Genomic DNA, 21912 nt, shown 5'->3' on the forward strand with positions numbered 1-21912 from the left:
GCCAATCACAGATGATCTTACAACACCGGTTTCACAGACAAGGCTTAGGTTAGACCTATAGACTAAAATGCATGTTTGAGCTGTCTCAACAGAAAATAACTTGCATTGACAGATCTTAAAATATGCTAGTGCCATTGATTTGCATGTTTATTAAAGATACTTGACCATTTTATTTTAACTAAGGCCTAGTCCTGGCTTAAGCTAAGCCTTATCTGTAATATCCAGAAATTAAAGAAGTATCAAGAGCCTTTATTTTTAAGTGAGGGTGTGTCATTTACTTTCTTTGTGTTTAATTTTCGCATAAGCAACCCATTTTTGTTGTACCTCTCCCAGATCTCAGGCTACACCTTGTTTCTTACCCACACTGTAAAAAAATCCGTAGAAATTACAATGTTATTGCAGCTGGGTTGCCGGTAATTTACCGTAGATTTAAATTTATGTTATTTAATGTCAAGAGTTTGTTCAAAGTTAAATAATTTTTTAATATTAACAAGTCTTTATCTTTACAGAATAAAACTATACAATAACAGCCTCATGCAAAGCATTCTGGGAACCATAAATAATCATCAACCTTTTTCTGTTTTTTGCTTCAGATTTTGTTTCCCAGAACGTTTTGCTTGATGCTGTTTTTTTAGTTTTACTCTGTAAAGACAAAGACTTGTAAATGTTAAATGTTCATTCAACTTTGAAAAAAATTTTGCCAGTAAATAACATAAGTTTAAATCTACGGTAAATTACCGGCAACCCAGCTGCAATTTCTACGGATTTTTTTTACAGTGCACGGGTCCTTGAAATCATTGAAAGTTTGTGAATCTGGGGAAAAAAATTCAAGGCCCTGGGAAGTTTTTGAGAATATACATACACGGGTCATTGAAAGTGCTTGAATCTATTTTATGCAAGAAGTTTTAGGGGGGGAAAAATCCATATTATTCCCTGTTTAGTGTAGGAAAATATCATAAAAATTCTAGACTTTTTAAGCACACATGCCAAACTGTTTAAAAGCTTATATCTTTTGTATATGCGAATGTTGATTCAAACCAAAATGCTTTTTTGCATAGTTGTGTTTGACACATGAAAACGTCTCGGGTTACGTATGTAACTGTTGTTCCCTGAGAAAGGAACGAGACGCTGCATCTCCCTTGCCATTCTTCCTGTGCCCCTGTAACGCCGTCGTTGGCAATATTTCAGATAGCAATATACTTCCTAACTCCGGCGTCACCTTGTTTTTGTTGTAAGGCCTCACCATTGGTTGAATTTGATATACACATTCAGATGCACTTACCCTTGGAGGTGTCCCCAAAGTGTCACAGCAGTGACGCAGCACAAGTTCCCTCAAAAGGGAACTGTAACAATGTATCTTAAAAGGTAACACGATGTAACCTTGCTCTCACTTGAAATGTGTCCCCACATTTAGTCCTTGAATTTGAGGGTATTGGACCTGGAAAGTCCTTGAAAGGTCCTTGAAGTTAAGATGTAGGAACCCTGCTTACTTCTCCATTACCATGTATGCTTACTCTCATTCTTTCAGTTCCACATCCCTGCTCTTCAGGTAAACAAGGTCCAACGCTTATGAAAATTTGCGACCTCCCCCTGGCACCCAACCCTTTATGAATAGTTTAACAGCACTAGGTTTATCCTGGCTGTGGTTCAAGCTCTACCCTTCATCGAGGGCTGTGGTCCAGTCCTTAGGCCTACATCAGGTGTCTGTAACTCAAGCAGGGACCACATTTGATGAGGCCTAGACGCATCACAGTCAGGGAAAGGAGGAGATTGGACAAAGGGAGCCGTGACGGTGTCGAAGATGAGTACGGAAAGACAATACGCAATGTCAATTAAGTTCACCATTGGCAGCGTGAAGTGAAATCGAGTCTAGCGACGCAGGGAAGCGATAGGGTTCATTTGGGTGGCCGCCAAGATGTGTAGAAAGCAGACGGATAAAGTGAGAACGAGGAGAGGGAGAGTAGGGTAATGAGATAGCGGGAAAGGAAGGATATTTGGGTAAATAGATGGGCTTCTTCCAAAACCACTCAGGAATAATTCATAACCTCAACAAAATTGCATTAGGGCTAAATGAATGAACTCATGCACAACTAATCTGGATACGGTCTGTACAGGTAATATGTAGCCTATTTTAAAGAATAAAATACTTCATTTCGGAAAATACGGCTTCCAGAATGTACTAGAAATAACAAGTAATAATAATAATAATAAAAGTAATAATGCGCATTAATATTAAAATTGCTGGTATTTTTTATGATTCAGATGCATACAGATGTAATAAAAACTATAGCAATGGACGTTATACGCTTATCTCAGTTGACATCAAAGCATCTTATTTTAGAAAAAATTTAAAGTATTTTACTTTAAAGTATAAACATTTATTGTAACCTAAAACAGCTGTTGAGTCCAAATATCCAATACCAGTCTGAATTTTGGTCCAATTTAAAAATAAAAGTCAAAAGTTTTTTGAAATTATTTAATATTTCCTTTCAGATTTCCATTATGGTACACGCACATCCTCAAGTAATTTTCAAGTAATAACATCAATTGATGCTGAAAACAGCTTTTTAATTTAACTTTTTACTTAAATTGTTATTGTAAAAATACAATTTAAATTAAAAATGCATAAGAAATGGAGGAAAAAATAATCAAATGCCCCTTCATTTTACATCACTTTAAAAAGTGTAAACATTAAAGTTACAATCAATCTGTGTTTCAACAACATTTGGCTCTCACCTGTGTTTTGTAGTCGTCCTATTGTCGTCAATGAGGTACACAAATTCTTTAAAAATGAAATGAAAAACTACTACACAACTAAAATGAGCCGAAGGCTAAGAATAATATGTAGAGATGAAGAGAGTCATGGGAGGCATCGATCACTCATTCTGCACTAAACTCCGAGCGCGTGGCCAATCGTGACCTTTACGTGTGGAGGTAGAAAAGCGACACGGCCGGATCACCATAGAGAAACAATGTGATCACAGTAATTGCTGATTTCAGATCACATTTCAGCTCATAAGCTAAGAGTCATAGCACGGCCAGTAACACATCTGATATCTTAAAGTACCAGTTAACCACAATGTGATCCAAGGGTTCAATACACAAGAGAGAATCAAGTAGCAACATCAGGGCAAAAGAGTTTCAATTGAATTGCACAGTCATAGATCTTATGGGAATTCGTATGTATTTTCCGAGTTGGGTAACTCGTACAAAGTGAATTTTGGCTGCTGGTGACTTCTTTTTTCGAGTGCGCTCGATGCGAAGTTCGTCACAACATGTATGTAGCTCGTCATGTGTGTGGTTCGTAATTTCAAAATATGTGTTCTGAGCGTCGAGTGATCCTATGTGCATCACGTCTCTTGTCAAAATAAGTGCCTGCTGCAGATTCGTCTAAAGGGTTTATGATAAAAGAGATGCAGATGCTTGTGTTTGCCAGATACTCGCATAATCTCACGCGTAATCACAGTTTAGTGTTAAGGGAGTGTCTTGCGTGTATTTTGTGAACGTTAGCGTCTCTTTTATCATAAACGGTTTTGACGCGTGTGCACCAGGCACTTATTTTGACAAAACACGTGATGGTTCACGTGATGCAACAAACACATTTTAAAAATGCACCCAACCAACGACACTCCGAATACTTAATTTGAATTAGCGCCCCTGGGATGAGCAGTCACAAGCGCCACCAATTAGAAATAATTAATAATGAAACCCCACCGCTAACCCCAATGTCACAGCGGCAAAAAGAAATCATACAAAAACGTATGAATGAGCCACCTCGTAAAATGCATACGAATTGCCATTAAACTCGAATTCCTGAACTCACGAGAATACGCACATATTTTTTGAGTTGGCTCATTCATATGAAGTGAATCATACAAAAACATACAATTACTATAACCTCAACGTCATAGGGCAAAAGCAAATTGTACAAATGTGGTCAAATACGTACGTACGCATTTCCGTGCGATAGTGTTGTGGATCTTCCCACAAAAAAAAAACTGGTTTGGCAATTCTAGTTATTTAATATATGATTCAGTGACCAGTGTTGCGGGTAACGCATTACAAGTAACGTGCATTACGTAATAAAATTACTTTTCTGAAGTAACGAGTAAAGTAACGAATTACTTTATAAATGTATACATTAATATGAGAGTTACTTTTAAGTTTAACGAATTTAATTTAAAAATAAAATAATAATTTAACTGAACATATTAACGTTAAGTTGTGCACTCTGTGCGCCTGAGCGGGAACAGTTTGAGTCACAAACGGAGATGGCAGTCCAGAGCTTGACATTTTTGCGATCATAAAAACCACATGCAAGTCCTGAAAGAGATCAAGCCTCAGCAAAGTAAGAAAAAGTAAAGCAAAAGTAACTTAAAAGTAACGTAAGCATTACTTTCCATGAAAAGTAACTAAGTAGTTACAAATTTGGGGAGAACTTAATATTGTAACGCGTTACTTTTAAAAGTAACTTTCCCCAACACGGTCAGTGACGCCCTGTGATTCCAAAGAAATTTAAGATGACGAATGCAAGAATGTTTTAAACATCACAGAGAAAACATTTCTGGTGTTTATATTACACATATATTTATTTTATTGGCATCTCCTTTCTTAGGAAAGCAAGACATGTGGGTGACATTTGTGCCACATCTACTTTTTAGGGTCACATGAGACAAAACGGAAGTTCCTGAAAGAATCAGAGTCTATAAGAAACTACTAACATAATTATGTAAAACGTACATATAACAAATGTTTCAAGTATGTGGTTTCTACTTTTTTTGAAACCTCACTTTTTTGGTTACTAGAATTTTTTTAGTAATATGCATTTTATAAGTCTTTATAACAAATGAATGAATAGCAAGTTAGATTCATTGAACAGTAAAAAATTAAATCTTTGTATAAATTAAAACTATAACACTAAACAGAAACAGATGTAGCTAATACAATGTAACACACACTGTATATATATATATTCGGATGGCAAACATTGAAGGCTCATGTTTTATTTGTTTGGGTAACAGAATATTTTTTGGCATTAGTATTATGTGCAGTTTACACTATGCTGAAATGTACATAATGCTACATTTTAGGATTCTAGTATGTGATATCATCTTAACATACTTACATAGTGTTATGTTGCTTTTTGAACGATACATACAACAGTTGTGCCTATTTAGGAAAATATTTACACAGTGTTTCTCCACACATACAAATCAATGGCTAAGTCCTTCATCGACAAGAGTCTTTATCTTACATCCTTGAATAACGTCGATACAAAAAACAACATAAAAAACACTGGCAGCTTCGTTTTTCTTTGTGTTTGTGCAGTGGACCCTTTAGGGAGCGTGTTGGTCTTGGCACTAAGCCGTAAGGGATGAAAATAAATGATGTAAACAAAAACAAACAAACAAAAAGAGTGGCATGGTTTGAAAAGTTTAACATTGAAGGTAGAGAGATGATGACGTGAGGGAAATACATGGGACAAGCGGGACAAGCAACACAAACATGCGTTTTACAAATAAGGCACTTGCGAAAACATTTGGAAACTTACAAGAATTTGTAAAGCCGATTCACTTGCAATGCATTTCTTGCACGATGAACAACTGCATTGAAGTTATATCTTTGATTCAGGAACACAATATGTAAACCTGTCAATAAATTTATAATAAGAAACAAACAAAAAAAAGAAAATATAACTGACCTGACTGTTAAATGACATTTTAGGCTTAACGCTTTCTAATTGAGGGCTGTAGACAATAAAGCAAAAATAGTATATACTTTAGTACATACTGGGTCAACTTTGAATGTATTTTCTGGTAACACTACAAATGCAAGTCAAGATTTCAAATACAGTAAATAGCTTGTTGATTATTATAATGCATTGTACATTTTTTACAAATGATAAAGAGTTACAAGGTGCATCCAGCACCAAAAAATGATTATTAATATAATCATTCATTATATAAATGGAAGAGACAAAGTATTGGCTAAAGGTTTTCCTGCTTAGAAACTACTGCATAAATTATCAGCCTCGCTGAATTCAAAAACTTCTGAATCTTAAATAAAAAAATTAAATGTAAACTAACGGAAAACAGTAAAAAACCTAAACAAATAGCTAAAATGATTTGTTTAAACAAGAAATGTATTACAGGACACACAATAAACCGAAATATCGGACTCTCGGACAAACGTTTTCTCAGTAACACAACAGCGACAGTCATCGGACAAATATTATGCGCAACAGGCAGGTAAGGAAGATTAAAGCTGTGCGACCGGTTCAATTAAACTGAACCACGAAAGGCAGGCGCTTAAAGGTCACTTGGTGAGACTGTAATTGTAAAATAAAAATGCGTATGGGTACAATTCCAGTTTCCGCCAACTTCAACATCCGCTGGGGTAATCTGAAAGTTGGCCAAATTTGTGTGATGCCCAAAAATAAAAATGGCATAAATTGTAAAAAAAGAATATGCACTACTTCACAATTAGGCAGTAAATATATTAAACACTGGGAAGGATGTGCATGTTTGACAACTATCAACAGACCCTAAATGATTTAAACATTTTTGTTGAAAAAATGCTTCTTTACTGACATAGCTTGTTAATAGTGTTTTAAATAGTTCATTATTAGAGATCAGTGTTTTTGAAGTATGACTGCAAAAGATTTGCATGCGTGTGTTGTTGGTCTTTTCAATCCATGGATCACTTCTGGTTTTTGTATGTTGGTCTGGTCCACATGTACGGGATTGCTGTACCTCCTCAGCATCACTTTCCCTTACGGTGATGGTTGTTGTTTAGGGGTGGGTGGCCGTTCTGCACTGGTCCATTTTTCGTCGGTGCCCTCTTTTCTTTCTCTTCTTCCTCATCCTCTGAATCGGTTTCCTCTCTGTCACTTCTCTCATCTTCTACAATATTCTGTGGTATGACAAATAAGCCGATCAGATTTTTATACAGCGCAGTGCGTGAAAGTTCAGTATGACTTTAGCACATCAACCTTTCTGTAAAACAGGTGTGGACCTACATTAAAGGGACACTATACTTTTATTGAAAATATGCTATTTTTCCAGCTCCCCTAGAGTTAAACATTTGATTTTTACCCATTCAGTTGACCTCCGGGTATGGCTGTACCACTTTTACCATAGCTTAGCATAATGCATTGAATCTGATTAGACCATTAGCATCACGCCAAAAAAAAATCAAAGAGTTTGGATATTTTTCCTATTCAAAACTTGACTCTTCTGTAGTTACATCGTGTACTAAGACAGACAGAAATTTTTAAGTTGTGATTTTCTAGGCTTATATGGCTAGGAACGATACTCTCATTCTGGCTTAATAATCAAGGACTTTGCTGCCGTAACATGGCTGCAGGAGGCGCAATGATATTACGTAGCAGCCAAAAATAGTCCCCTTAGTCACTTTCAATGGCAGGGGACTATTTTCGGGCAGTGCGTAATATCACTACGCCTGCTGCAGCCATGTTACAGCATCCTTGATTATCACCCAGAATGAGAGTAAAGTTCCTAGCCATATCTGGCTAAAAAAAACCTGCAACTTTTAATTTTCTGTCAGTCTTTGTACACGATGTAACTACAGAAGAGTCAAGGTTTAAATAGGGAAAAATATCCAAACTCTTTGGTAAATTTTTTGCGCGATGCTAATGGTCTAATCAGATTCAATGGATTACGCTAAGTTATATGAGAAAATGAGTATATTTTCAAAAAAGTGGAGTGTCCCTTTAAATATATATATATAAAAAAAATTAACTCACATTGGCTGGCAGGAATTTGATGGCCATACGCAAAATAAGAACAGCCCAGAAGATATGTAGACATTGCAGTACAAACAGCAGCCCATTAAAGAAGTAATATCCAAAAAATGGGGGATATACAGTCACAGGATACACCCAGGTACAATGCAAGATCCTGAGAAAGAACGAAAGAAAGTGAGAGAAATTGATTACTAAAACAGTTAGCTACTAATAAAGAAAAATAAAAGGCTACGTTCAAGGTTTGAGGCATGTTTTGGGACTTCACCATACCAAGATAAGCACAAACTATTTTTAGAGAATTTTATATTTTAAAAGCAAATCATTTAATAATCTTACTCAATAATGACAAACATGGAAAATGGGAACACTGTAGACTGCCACAGGGATGACAGATTTTTGTAGGCTAACCCAGAAGTTAGCAAAAAGCCCATACATTTTTTTCCACATACTTTTGGATTACCGCAAAAAATAAGCTATGTTTTTAACAAATGTTTTTGACACCAACACATTTTATTTAACACAAATGAATACAACTTTTATGGATTTTGATGGCTTTTTAGTAAATGCATTTACACAATTCATAAAATGTTTATTCATCTGTGAAGATTACTTTGTTGGACAAAACATGTAAGTGTCTTTAATACAGAGGAGTCTATGATGGCGGCGCTACCGGAAGGTAGTTATTGTCGTTTATAAAGTTTTAAATATGGATATTTCTACAACAACACCGCGCGGATTACCCTCAGAAGACCTTTGTTTATCATCCTGGAGCCGTTTGGATTTATTTTGAGAAGGATGGATGCACATTTTTTGGACTTGAAGGTCGTGGACCCCGTTACTTCACATTTAATTAACTGAAAGATCTAAAACATTTTCTAAAATATCCGAAAATGTGTTTGTCTGAAAAACGATGGACATATGCATCTCGGACGGCTTCGGCGTGAGTAAACATGAGTTTAATATCATTTTTGGCCGAACTATCCCTTTAAACACAAAATGTATTTTTTTGCAATAATCCAAAAGTCTATGTAAAAAAAGCCTTTTTTGCGAGGGACCCAGTGTCCCGTTAACTTCCAGGTTGGCATACAAAAATATGTCATCTCTGTCTTGATCAACTTGTACATCAAAAATCTTCAACTCACCAGAATGGAAAGATTACAAGTCTGGTGATGATGAAGACCATGGCAAAGATGATGAAAATGTAGTTGCATGTTTTTCTCCAGCCGGCGTAGTTAAACATCTTGGCTGACTGTTAGAAATAAACAACATGATGTCTTTGGCACTTGCACAGAAACACCACTAGGTGTCAGAAGACATTGCATTGACAACATACTGAGATATACAGACATGGAGCGGTTCAGTTTGTAGTCGTAATATTCCTACATGAATATCTAATGGATTTTTTACAATAGTGATTTTTACTGTATCTGGGACGGTGGTTAACACTGCTTCCCCAAACAAGAGGCTCACCTCAAATATGAAACTTATACTACAATTCTGGTCAAGTGAATTTTTTCCAGACAGTTATTAAGTTACATGCTTTTAGCATTTACAAGATAACTCAAAGTTATCTCAATAACAAAAGATTACATTTAATGCAGTTACTTTACAAATACACCACTTTAATTTGACAGTACTCTCAAGTACACTTCAAAATATTTAAGAAGATATTTTTAGTTAAAATGAGACAAAGTCTCAGTGTTAATGTTCTTCAGATGTTCCATTACCTCCAGCAGATGGTCTGCGGTATCGTGCACCAGCATAATGAGAGTTCCTGCTCGAATGTAGTTCACACACCAAGAGAAACTTATCAGCAGGATGGTGGCAACATGGTGAAGTATTTGCTCTTTAAAGTCCTAAAGTAGGTAAAAGAGAGACACATTCTTGTATTACTGATTATAAAAAAATTGTGCTAGCATGTTAACATAACAGTACATGAATGTGGTAACCATTCAGTGCCACTGTGTTCATGAAAATACAATAATATTATCATCTTTAATACAATTGCTGTACTGTATTGGTAGCACCCTAAGATTCAAACCTTAATCTTCCACAGGAACTTATGTGACCCTGGAGCGCAAAACCAGTCATAAGGGTCAATTTTTTACATTTTCAAATAAGCTTTACATCGATGTAAGGTTTGTAAGGATAGGACAATATTTGGTTTAGATACAACTATTTGAAAATCTGGAATCGGAGGGTGCAAAATCGAAATATAAAGAAAATCGCTTATAAAGTTGTCCAAATAAGTCCTTACCGACACATTACTAATGATAAATAATAATAGATATATTTATGGTAGGAAAAAAAAACTTGATATTTACTTAATATTCAAATGATTTTTGTCATAAAAATCGGTAATTTTGACCCATAAAATGTACTGTTGGCTATTGCTACAAATATACCTGTGCGACTTATGACTTATGGTTTTGTGGTCCAGGGTCAATATGATGGTGATTTTTGCACGATGCTAATGGTCTGATCAGATTCAATGGATCCAGAGATGCCAAACTTCTGTGTAGATTAACTTTGTTGTAGATTGACCAGTTTTTGTCATTAATATAGCCATTCATAAATAAATAAATATGTACTGAACATTTAAGAAACGTAAATTACTTTTGAGGAGCCAAGGAAATTTTCAGGAAATCTCTTTGGCCTGGTTTCTCAGACAAGGCTTGGCTAAATCCAGGACTAGGCCTTTAAGACGTTTAAGCATCTTTCATAAACATGCATTGGAAAAAGATGCCACTGGCATATTTTAAGATCTGTCAGTGCAATTTATTTTCAGTTGAGACAACTCATACGTGCTTTAGTCTAGGACTAGCCTTAAGCCTTGTATTAAACTATATTAATATAGCTTAGTTTAACTGTATTAAACTAAGCTATGCTAAAAGTGGTACCGCCGGACTGCATGATTTTTGGCTGTCTGAGATGAAAGATTACCATTGTGAAACAATTATTGCGACTTCTGTGATCGTGGCTACAGTGTGATAAGGTTTGCAAAAATCATGCCGTGTATTCCGGGCTTAAGACTTCAAATCAAAGTTCAAGATGAGCACCAAACACTAAGTGACTGATTCAGTGAATAACTACAGCAGATAGGTGATCCATTTAAAAAAAAAATCTGTTGGAGGAAATGTCACATTGATCTTTCACGTTCAACCATTTTAACAGCAGATATATTTTCTTGCCAACTCAAACATAAATCCCCAGTTTAATACAAGGCTTAAGGCTAGTCCTAGACTAAAGCACGTATGAGTTGTCTCAACTGAAAATAAATTGCACTGACAGATCTTAAAATATGCTAGTGGCGTCTTTTTCCAATGCATGTTTATGAAAGATGCTTAAACGTCTTAAAGGCCTAGTCCTGGACTTAGCCAAGCATTGTCTGAGAAACCAGGCCAAAGAGATTTCCTGAAAATTTCCTTGGCTACCCAAAAGTAATTTACGTTTCTTAAATGTTCAGTACGTATTTATTTATTTATGCCATTCCAGCATATATGGCTATATTAATGACAAAAACCGATCAATCTACAACAAAGTTAATCTACACAGAAGTTTGGCATCTCTGGATCACCTAGTTTGCAAGTCTTTGGACTGTGGGAGGAAACCGCAGTACCAGGAGTACACTTTAGTTAAAAAAAGTAAAGCTTATTATAAACACACTTCAGATTCCTGCATAGAAAACCTTTTTAACTCTTTCAACGCCATTGACGACATCTCGTCAATTAAGAGAAAACGCTTCCCCGCCAATGACGAGATTTTCCGTCTTTCCGCAATATCGCTATTACCCTTCCGCAACTTTTCAAACCCGGAAGTATTGCCCTATGGCAAGCGGCTGCATGTCCGTGTCCGTTTTAAAGATCGCTCTGAATGGGATCTCTATCAAAAGTCCATCACAAAAATGGAATTATCTCTGCTTTTTGCTCAAAATGTGGTGTTTTTGCAGAAACCTACCCATATTCAAAAGCTGATTACAAAAAGGTAGGATGAAACGTTTTTTTTTTTTTGTTTGAAAGCAGAGGGTCTTCTTTCATTTGGTATATTGTATGTTTATATATTTAAAGAAGAACATTTTCTGGAAGGCATTAAACTTTGGTGAAAATCATGAAAAACGCTGGCGCTGGCTGGCAACTTTTTTTTAAAAACGCTGGCGGTGAAAGAGTTAAAGGAATAAGCCCTGTTCATGAATACGCATCATAAAAAGATCATATGTTAAAATGTAAGTTTACACTCACTTTTCGCTTGACATCAGATGCTACGCTGAACAGCAGGGATATGTAAAATCCCAGTTCAATCATGTAGTACCAGTACTGAGATGGCAATAGCGTCTGGTAAGAAAGAAAATGCAAAACAAATCAAATATAACACGGATATGTTGGAAAGATAGCAAATAAATTCATGTATATACAATGCCTGAATTTTTCAAGGCAAATTCAAATTACTGTGGTGCGCCTAAAACATTTTTCCATTAGAGACAGAGTGCAACGCATCATAACCTGAAAACCACACCCACCGGGGGGAAAACAATCCATCCGTCTCCATTGACTTTGTATTGTGAGAGGCCACCTCCTTCTCATTTCTGGCTTATAACAAAAACAGAATAATGCCAAAAAGCTGCTGTGTGACAGGGTGTACAACTAACAAGCCAAAAAAACAGAAATACGTTTTTATAAGCTGTCAACCCCAAAAAACGAGCGTTTAAAGACACAAAAGTGGAAACAGGCAACTTTTCATAGTACTACTTTTGGAGAACTGCGCCCACTAGAGGGAAACGTAGTCGGCGATCAAATTTTTTTCTCGACAGCTTATAAAAACTTATTTCTGGGTTTTTTAGCTTGTTAGCTGTACATATTGTCACACAGCAGCTTTTAGGCATTATTCTGTTTTTGTTATAATCCAGAAATGACAAGGAGGTGGCCTCTACAAATACAAAGTCAATAGAGACGGTTGGGATGTTTTCCTCCCCGGTGGGCGTGGTTTTCAAATTAGCATAACTGCGCTCTGTCTCTATTGATTTAAATAAGCCCTTCAAGTAGAAAGACCATTACAGATTATTGCGGGAAAGAAGCTGGATGAACATACCAGCATTGGAAAGCCATTCCACATTTCCTCCATTTTGTACAGCCATGGTTTCTGCAAAACACAAACAGGATGAGAATCTCTTATTTCACCACAAAAAAAAAAACACTGTAATTCAGTGGAATGAGAAAACAATACAACAATCCATAACTTTTGTCTCTATATGATCAGCGCTCTTTAAAGCAAAGTTACTTGCAGTGTTTTTTCCTCTATATAGGTTGAAGTCAAAATAAGGTCAAACTGATGTTTTCTGTGAAACAGCTCAACTTACAAACATTTTTATAAGCTTACTATAGTAAATCGAAGTAAGGAAATGTAATTATGTAATTGCTGATTTTGTTCATTTTTATGGTTATTTTTAACAAAAAAGTGCATTGCAAGGTGCATTGGGTAACGAAGCTGGTTTCTGTCATTTACTGTATTTTTTATCATGCTGATGTAAATTCAAGTGTTTGTTTGTTTTAGTTAGTTATTTAATGCTATAAAAACGGTGGTGTGACGTCATGATTGACAGCTGTGATATGCGCATTCTGCGAGAGCGAGGGCGGGGCCTTGATTTTGCGGCTTTACTTCCTCTTCACTACTGCGCAGGACTGGTCCCAAAATCGCTACTGCACAGACTCAAGACACAACATGTCAGCGCCGTCCATCTTTTTTTACAGTCTATGGTTTCTACAGTAGCCCTAAATGGACAAATTGCAAAGTTTTGTCACTATACGTTGTCTCAGATAATGACGCGTTTGTCTTGTGGTGACTACCATAGCTTCACTATGCGTTTGGAAAGGGAGGGCTGAGCGGTGGACTGAGCTGTTGTTGGTTGCAATTCACAATATCAGCGCTTTATAATATCACAATCACTATCATTATTTAAACATTTCTCTATACAAAATATGGATATGAATTTTAGGAAAGTGGTCCCTCGCTTAAGGTTTGTCCTTAAGTTTGAAAATGACTTAAAGCATTAGAGAAAACTGTAAACAAAATTGTGTTAACAGGCTCATGACCGTGATTTCAAATATCAGAAGATATGTTGGTATGTTACCAATGAAGAGAGAGAGAGAGAGAGAGAGAGAGAGAGAAAGAAAGAGAGAGATACTTACATCAATAAGGGCAGCAAGGCCAGCAATGAATGCAAGAAGGTAAAAGGTAAATCTCCAACTGTAAGGAAATACACCAATCTCAGTCAATACATCCACAGCGTTCATAGTCAATGATGATTTATTAATATATCTATGCTTGTGGAACATTATCTGATCACCTGTCAATCAATTTCAGGACATATGTCTGCAAATAAAGTAATTACACACAAAAGCAACACAATGTATTGACATTGTCTGCTCACAATACAAACACCACTCGAGGTCACACAATGCAAAATTAAAATACCGTTTAAAAACAAACAGACCCCATACACCTACACATCTACGCCCTGCTGTGACTAACAGTTTTCCATGATAACAAACTTATTTAATTACATGTGTAGGATGCGAAGTAAAGGACAAACAGATGCTGGAACATCAAGGATGAGATCAACTTACAGTGAGTAAAACATAGCTACTTACTTCTGTACACAAATATATTATATTACACTTTTTCAATTGCGCACAGTTTTTACCTGCATGCAATGCATAGGGGCGGTTTCTCGGATAGGGTTTAGATTCATCCAGGACTAGGCCTTAGTTAGACTGGGACATTTAAGTTGTTTTTACCAACCAAATCCCAAAAACCGCCCCAAGTGGTATAATGATTAAATACTATACTATTCTGAAGTACTATATCAAATAAAACATTAAAAAACAATTAACAATGCTTACTCATACTTACTTGTTTTATAATGTCCAACAAGTACTCAGTTAAGGCTTATTTACACATAGGTGTATTTAAGAAGGGTGTGTTGTTGTGTACCTGGCCTCTTTGAATTTCTTAAGCTGGTTCGGTCGATCCTGATTCCTTCGCCTCCGGAACCATCTGTGAATTTGTCTTTCTGTACATTCAGTCTTTTTACCTAAAGTCTCAATTTCACTCTGTAGAGCAACAGAAATTGGAAAGCAACGTAATGATGATGATGATATATGGGTCAATGACATGACTTTTGTGCATCATGTACTATAAAAATAACTTGATACATTTATGACGTGTGTCACTTTATTCTATAAAACCGATTTAGTTTGAATACATTTAGAGTATTTTTACGCATAAATACTAATTTTTGTGTTAGTATCTCAAACTTCTAAAATGTCAGGTGGGGCAACTGTCCATATAAATAAGCAGTTTAAATTACGTGTTTAAAGTGTTAAAAATTCTAAAAAAAGATACTTTGGCATTATTTTATGTTCGAAACCTCCCCTATAAACAAATTTCACAAATATCAGTAGTTGTCAGGATGAGAGAATTGAAAAACAATTTGGATGTTCTTAAATGTCAAGGTAGTGTAACCGCAAACATGCGCCTTTTATTAAGAAGTTAACAAGTATAAACAAAAATAATTTCATATAATCCAGTGAACTTTGGGTGGTCTTTATGGCTGAATGAAACTATTTGTGGATTTCTTTAAAATAAATTAAAATAGCACTTTAATGTAACAGGTAGGCTGGTACACTTTCTGTGTCAGCTGGTACAACCAATGTAAAACTAGAATTAAAAAAATGCTATTTTATCAAACACGTTTTAATTTGATTTAAAAAGCACATTTATGAATTTGATATCACAGGCCACCAGAATAACTAGAAGTCTGTAAAATATAAAAGCACTGAAGAGGTCAGGTGGTGCAACCAGTAATTCAAAGGGTGCAACTGCTGTGAATGCTCCTAAGAAATAAAATACATTAAGCTAAATGTTTTATTTAACAAGCCAATACTTTTAGTTTTAATAAATACAAACTAAGGTTGCCTATAATTGTTTTTTTTATTATTGTTCTTTCATTTATAGTTCTCAAATGTTAGTTTTAAGGTAAAGGTTTTTTTTACACTTTTAAACTATTTTCAGGATTTTAAATGCCACTATCAAAAAAAACAAAAAAAAAACAATCAACATGACACAGGGAGCACAAAAGTTCTGGCAAATAGACAATGATTGGTTGTACCACCTGACATTTTTTTAATGGGGATATTAAAATATTGTGAAAAAATTCATTAAAATATACTTAAATGTTCAATAAAAAAACATTGTACCATTTCAGTCAACTCTAGTTGTGTACTTGTGATTTGTTTTGGGCTTCATCTCAATGTTCAAACAGGGTAACAAGATTTAAGGCTTGAATTGTTGCATACATTTCCATATATTGCTTCAGCATGTGCAATTTAAAAATGAGGAACTACAGAAACACATTTACATTTATGCATTTGGCAGACACTTATTCAAAGTGCATTCAAGGTAAACATTGATTTTATCAGCGTGTTTATTCCCAGGTTGTCACACCCCTGATCTTGTGGTTGCTGGCACCATGCTACATTAACAGTTGAACTACAGGAAGAGCACAAGCAACCACTAATAAATACATAAGTAGTTGGCTGAGGTCAAATGGGGATGTGCTGTTTAATTGATGAATTGGGCAGGGCAGATCAATGGACAGTTAAAAGTGGTAAGACGCTCTGGATAAAAGCGTCGGCTGAATGAATTCATGTAAATTGTACCTGCGTGGGATGTTTGGTCGTGTTGCTGAAGTACGTCTCAAGCGTGGGGTTGTGCGCCGCTCGCACTCTGACCTTCTCCTTAACACCCAAAGCGGCAGCGAGTCGAAGGGCAACTGTCCTAATGTTAGGAAACAACAGCAGAAAAAATAGCATTAACTCCATTTAGCTCACATAAAATGCTGATCATTGGATGCTTCTTGTTTTTGAAATGCTAAGTGCATTTGTCATTCTCTGCCTAATGCTGTTGAGATCGATTACTGAGCAACCCCATTTACAAAGCAGATGATGAAATAATGATATCAAATATCTTTTATCTAAAATCCTATATAAAGTCATTCAAAGCAAGTTTTGTTCTTTCAATATTACATACAAATATTTACACAAAGAATCAAAGGCATTCATTTGTATTAATTATATAATAATTAATTATATTGATTATATAATTGCAGTCATGAGTCATTATTTTTTTTCTGCTATTTCTAAATGTTATTTTTTATTTTAAAATGGTTCTCTTGTCATGAATCACAAGATGTTATAGGGCAAGCAAAAAAGCATGATTTTCTGCTGTCCGAATGAGTACCAATTATTTAAATAATATAAAAATATAAATGACTTTGGACACCAAATATACCTACACTTATATAATTACACATATATTTCACATACTACTGCAAAGGCAATAATGACACAATATTGGTGTTTATGTTACATATATAAAACCAGTAATGCATGGCATGTTTTCTGACCTCTCGAAGATCTGTCGAATGATGAGAAAGCAGAGGGCGATGGGTAAGGTGACCCAGAGATCAGCTGCCTTTGCATAGGTGAAACCATCACGATCCTCCAGGTCAGCCCAGCCGAGCCCTTCCGGAAACCACAGTCTCTCATTCCAGAACCACTCACTTAGCCTGGACAACATCCTAATCCAAAGGAAAACAAAATTGGGTGAATAATCCTGACCGTGGACCACAAAACCAGGTATTAGTAGCATGGGTATATTTGTAGCAATAACCAAAAATACAGTATGGAAAATTATCAATTTTATTATGCCAAAAATCATTAGGATATAGTAAAGATCATTATCATTGAAGATATTTAGTAAATTTCCTACTGTAAAAATAGCAAATATTTATTTATCATTAGTAATATGTGTCGCTAAGGACAACTTAAAGGCAATTTTCTCAATATTTTGCACCTCTAGATTTCAGATTTTCAAATAGTTGTATTGTCTATCCTAACATGAATGGGAAGCTTATTTATTCAGCTTTCAGATGATGTTTAAATCTCAATTTCAGAAAATTGACCCTTATGTCACAAATGATATACTATGATAAACTTTCATTGACACACAACGCAGCAGCCAATGTTACCGCAAACGACTATTCCATTTATTCATTTACAAGATCCTTTTATCTAAAGTGACTTACAAATGAAGAAACATCAAAGGATGTTGAGCTGCCTTTCCTTTAGTAAACACTCCTTACACCCAACCTCAATATTGACAACCCGCATTATTTAGAAATGTAATATGAGCACTGATACGTTATCGCCTCATCCAAAATGAAAGTAAACTATTAATAAAAATGTAAACGTGTCCCAAGCACTGATCGGAAAATGTACGTGTCCCAGAAATTCTGAGAATACGCGACCAGGACTCTTCAATGAAAGCCCCCTTATCCTCAAGCGGTCAGTGACACGGATTGAGCGGATGGGCCGCCAGCTGTACTAAACGTTGCTCTCTCTCAATGAAATCATTCTGCGAGGTCAGCATGACATCATGGGCAATGTCATTGGCTGGCACGCTCTGAAAGGCTGTACTGTGACCTGCCATAATGAGTACTGCATGGAGCCAGCCAGGCCAGAAAGAGACAAGATTCTCTCTTGCTATCCTATCCTATTAGTTTGAAGAGAAACACACAGATTATATCAAGCAGAATGTTAACTTCTCGAATATCTCAGCAATGTCAAACCGGGAAACCCAGACTAAGATAGTGTTGCCAGCACAAGTAATATAGGAAGTTATGAGCAAACGGATGAATCACAGATGACTAATGTAAGCTTCATATCATATCCTGTTCTCAAATGTAAACTTGAGAAAAAGTATGGCCACTCCTTATTCAAGAATTTCTTTTATGGTACCTTTTCCAATGTTTAAGACTAAAAACAAACTTTGATAAGGGTTCCTGTAGCTTCATTGGTAGAGCATTGCATTAGCAGCGTAAATGTTGTGGGATCAACTCCCCACACACAACAAAAGTAGCTTTAATGCACACACAGTGGCTTGAGATAAAAGCATCTGGCAAATGGGTAAATGTATCCAACAACATCCATCTTTGGGAATTAGATTTATTTACATGTACACTTATTCATTTACCATATGCTTTCATCCAAAGTGACATGAAGTGAATGATGTCAGAGGGTTTATTGATTGATTCATTGGAGACATAGTTAATAGTTTGACACAGTGATCGTGTTACTGTGAACTGCAATTGCATAACACTTCTAGGTTTGGTTAGAAAACTATTAACTATACTCTGGTAGACACATTCATAGAAATCGTTGGATGATTCATCAGTTATCATCATTTTCACAGCTTCTGAAGAAGGTTTGCACAAACCAACATTGATCCTAGTTTCTCTCGAGGAACACCGAGTCATTTGTTAAACATGAGAGAATATATGGACTTTGACCATTGTATGTAAACTGTCAAGTTTTTGTTTGCATGCACACTCAGCTTTAATGATTGTTTGGTTAGCAAACGTCCAAACTAGCAAAAGCTGAGTGCTTAGAAATTTGATAAGTTAAACGAGATTTACCAGTTTATCATTTTGCTTGCGTACACCATAAGGGAAGATAAAAAAGTAACACTTTTTCAAGAAATGTACTGAGGGTCAAATGTTACCCATCTGACGCAAAAAAGTGTTACAACTCTGCTCGCCTAGCATTTTGTAACAGTTTCCACAGACTGTTATTTCTAAACTCAAAACCGCGCGCCTGCCTGCGTTATAACGCAGTGACGTCATAGAGAGACATGCGACTCCTCTTCAAAAGCGCTCGAGAGGAACGTGACACCATCACAAGTTAATGGGATCGGCCCATTGTGTTTACTGAGAGAGAGATGTACACACCCGCTACGTACACGACCTAAGGGCACAAACTGGATATATATTTTAGGTTGGCATTACAAACGTGGATCTTGATGAGTTGTAGCTGAACGAATCCCTTCCAGATATCGTGTACACTCGCGCGTTTAAAACATCACCGCCCCCGAAAACCACCAAAGTAAAAAATATGCAATTTGCCCCCTACGTTTAAAAATAAAAATCTGTAAAGAGATAAATAAACGCATACAACACCGCTTAAAAGTTGAGAAAAGCGTGTCCGCGTTTTAACAACTTCGCATACTTAAACATCACGCGCTACACAATTTTTGTGTCTACTGCGATTACGTTGCTACTGGCGTAACGTTAGGCCGAGTGCGCGAGCCTGTGGACATCAACCCGTTGACTTTAAGAGGTGCTAACGACAAAACAATACAGAATAAACACTAGATACATTAAGACCACCGCGTGGACATTTAGGAAATAAGGGCACAACTCGTAAGTGCGAGGCATAAATAAGCGCAGCTCAATATAACGGTACTTACTTCAGCAGCGGTGCGAAACGCAAGGGTGTGAGCGCGTGAGCAGATGAGACGAGATGAGTTTAGCAAAGGTGCATAAGAGTGAATAAAATCTCGCAGTTCTTCAGGATAATCCGTGCAATTTTGAACGCTCTTCGTAATCCATAACTCAGTCATCCAGCATAGTTTCCAGAAATCAGGTAATGGAAATGGATAGGGACGCGTCACGTTACAGCTGTATAACTCTTTCCACTTTGAGTTTTCTCCCCCCGTTTCGTTCCCAGTTTGGTTGTATCGTATATTTGGAAGTCCGCTGATGAATAGTACAGGCCAGTTCCTCGACGTGCTTCCGAAAAAGTGGAAATGTTGTTGTCGTGTATACTTTACAGCACTTTTAGCGTCTCATAACGTTGTTTAAAGAGTCCAGATGAACTTTTGCCGGGTGATGTTGAGAGCCGAATCGAACCAGGCAAGCGAATGAAAGAAAGAAGAGGAGGGTAAAGGCAAAATGAGGGCGGGGCAGGGGCCCTTTAAAGTGACGTCGCACGACATGTGAGGTATGACGTATTAACTCGAGATGTTCCGTTAACTAAAAATGACAGCTTTAATCTAATCGGGTGAGAATTGAAATACAATACTCACAGTACCATAATGTTATTATAAAGATATCTTTAAATAATATATAGATATAATATTCTAAAATAGCTCTATTATTATAAAATTATAAAATCTCTATTATAAAAGCTCCTACTTTGTGTGATATCTATAAATTATATATATAACAAAATTAGTTACAAGTTGTCTTTATAATAAGACATATTCACTTCATAATTTACAATCAGAATTTCTATGTTCATTGTTATATGTACAGTGCTCAGCATAAATGAGTAAAATTAAGATTTTTCTCCATTTGTTAGTAAATATGAGACCAATTTGCTATATTTTTAAACACCAGTTTTATTAAACATTTATATTTCTTAACATAAGAGTGAAAGTCACTTACCATCTTAAGGATACGAAAAATAACACATTTAAATCAAATGAGGTGATGCAAAAATGAGTACACCCTACAAAAACTATTAAAAAAAACAATCTAATATTTTGTATGGCCTCCATTACTTTTTTTAAAACAGCACTAATACTTCTAGACATTGAATAAACAAGTTGACAACATACAGTTACACCTTTAATTCTCCATTCTTGAACAATGACCTCTTTCAGATCCTGGATGCTGGATGGAGAATGACGTTCTGCTTGTCTTTTCAGATCTCCCCATAACTCAGCCTGGATTGAGGTCTGAATCACTTTTACCCTGTGCTTCTTCTAAAATGTATTAGTGACCTTAGATGTGTGTTTTGGGTCACAATCATGTAAAAACTTTGCCTGGTGACCAAGGGCACAGAGTGATGGTAGCATCTTCTCTTTAAGTATTTCACAGTACATCTGTGTATTCATGATGCCGTCTATAAAATTCAACTCTCTGACACCTGCAGCACTCATGCAAGCCCACAGAAGAACACGGCCACCACCATGCTTTACTTTTGGTACCATGCATTTTTCATTGTACTCCTCACCTTTGCCACACCATAAAGTTTGGAACACCTCAGACCCACAAAGATTAATCTTTGTCTCATTACTCCAAAGTATAGAGAGTTAGAGACCCAGTAGTCTTTACCTTTCTCAATATGAGCTCTAGCAAAAGGCTTTTTGTGCTTTGGCTTTACCAGTGGCTTCCTCTGTGGATGACAGCCATGCATGCTTCTCCTTTGCACTTTACATCCGTCATATGGTGTCCAGGGAAACACCCCAGA

At 36.2% G+C, this 21912-nt stretch overlaps 1 protein-coding gene across 1 annotated transcript; it reads right to left on the reverse strand.

The window, feature by feature from the left end:
- Window positions 1-4968: 4968 nt before the first annotated feature.
- On the reverse strand, window positions 4969-20592 carry cers2a (ceramide synthase 2a). Its single transcript, XM_065287763.2, has 11 exons — window positions 20126-20592; window positions 17226-17399; window positions 16480-16597; window positions 14753-14871; window positions 13948-14005; window positions 12851-12901; window positions 12004-12096; window positions 9493-9621; window positions 8908-9014; window positions 7766-7919; window positions 4969-6912 (listed from the first exon to the last, which is right to left on the reverse strand). Exons 2-11 carry the CDS (start codon window positions 17396-17398, stop codon window positions 6763-6765), a joined length of 1152 nt encoding a protein of 383 aa, XP_065143835.1. The 5' UTR covers window position 17399; window positions 20126-20592; the 3' UTR covers window positions 4969-6762.
- Window positions 20593-21912: the final 1320 nt, after the last annotated feature.

Source organism: Paramisgurnus dabryanus, chromosome 19 (genome assembly GCF_030506205.2).
Source record: "Paramisgurnus dabryanus chromosome 19, PD_genome_1.1, whole genome shotgun sequence".
NCBI lineage: Eukaryota > Metazoa > Chordata > Actinopteri > Cypriniformes > Cobitidae > Paramisgurnus > Paramisgurnus dabryanus.

Excerpts from the sequence above, each read along its gene's own strand:
- cers2a (XM_065287763.2), bottom strand. The coding sequence starts at position 17,398 with ATGTTGTCCAGGCTAAGTGAGTGGTTCTGGAATGAGAGACTGTGGTTT. Across the intron at positions 12,097-12,850 it reads GGAATGGCTTTCCAATGCTG|ACGCTATTGCCATCTCAGTA; the intron begins GTATGTTCATCC and ends CTTTCTTACCAG. Across the intron at positions 9,622-12,003 it reads CATCTGATGTCAAGCGAAAA|GACTTTAAAGAGCAAATACT; the intron begins GTGAGTGTAAAC and ends TACCTACTTTAG.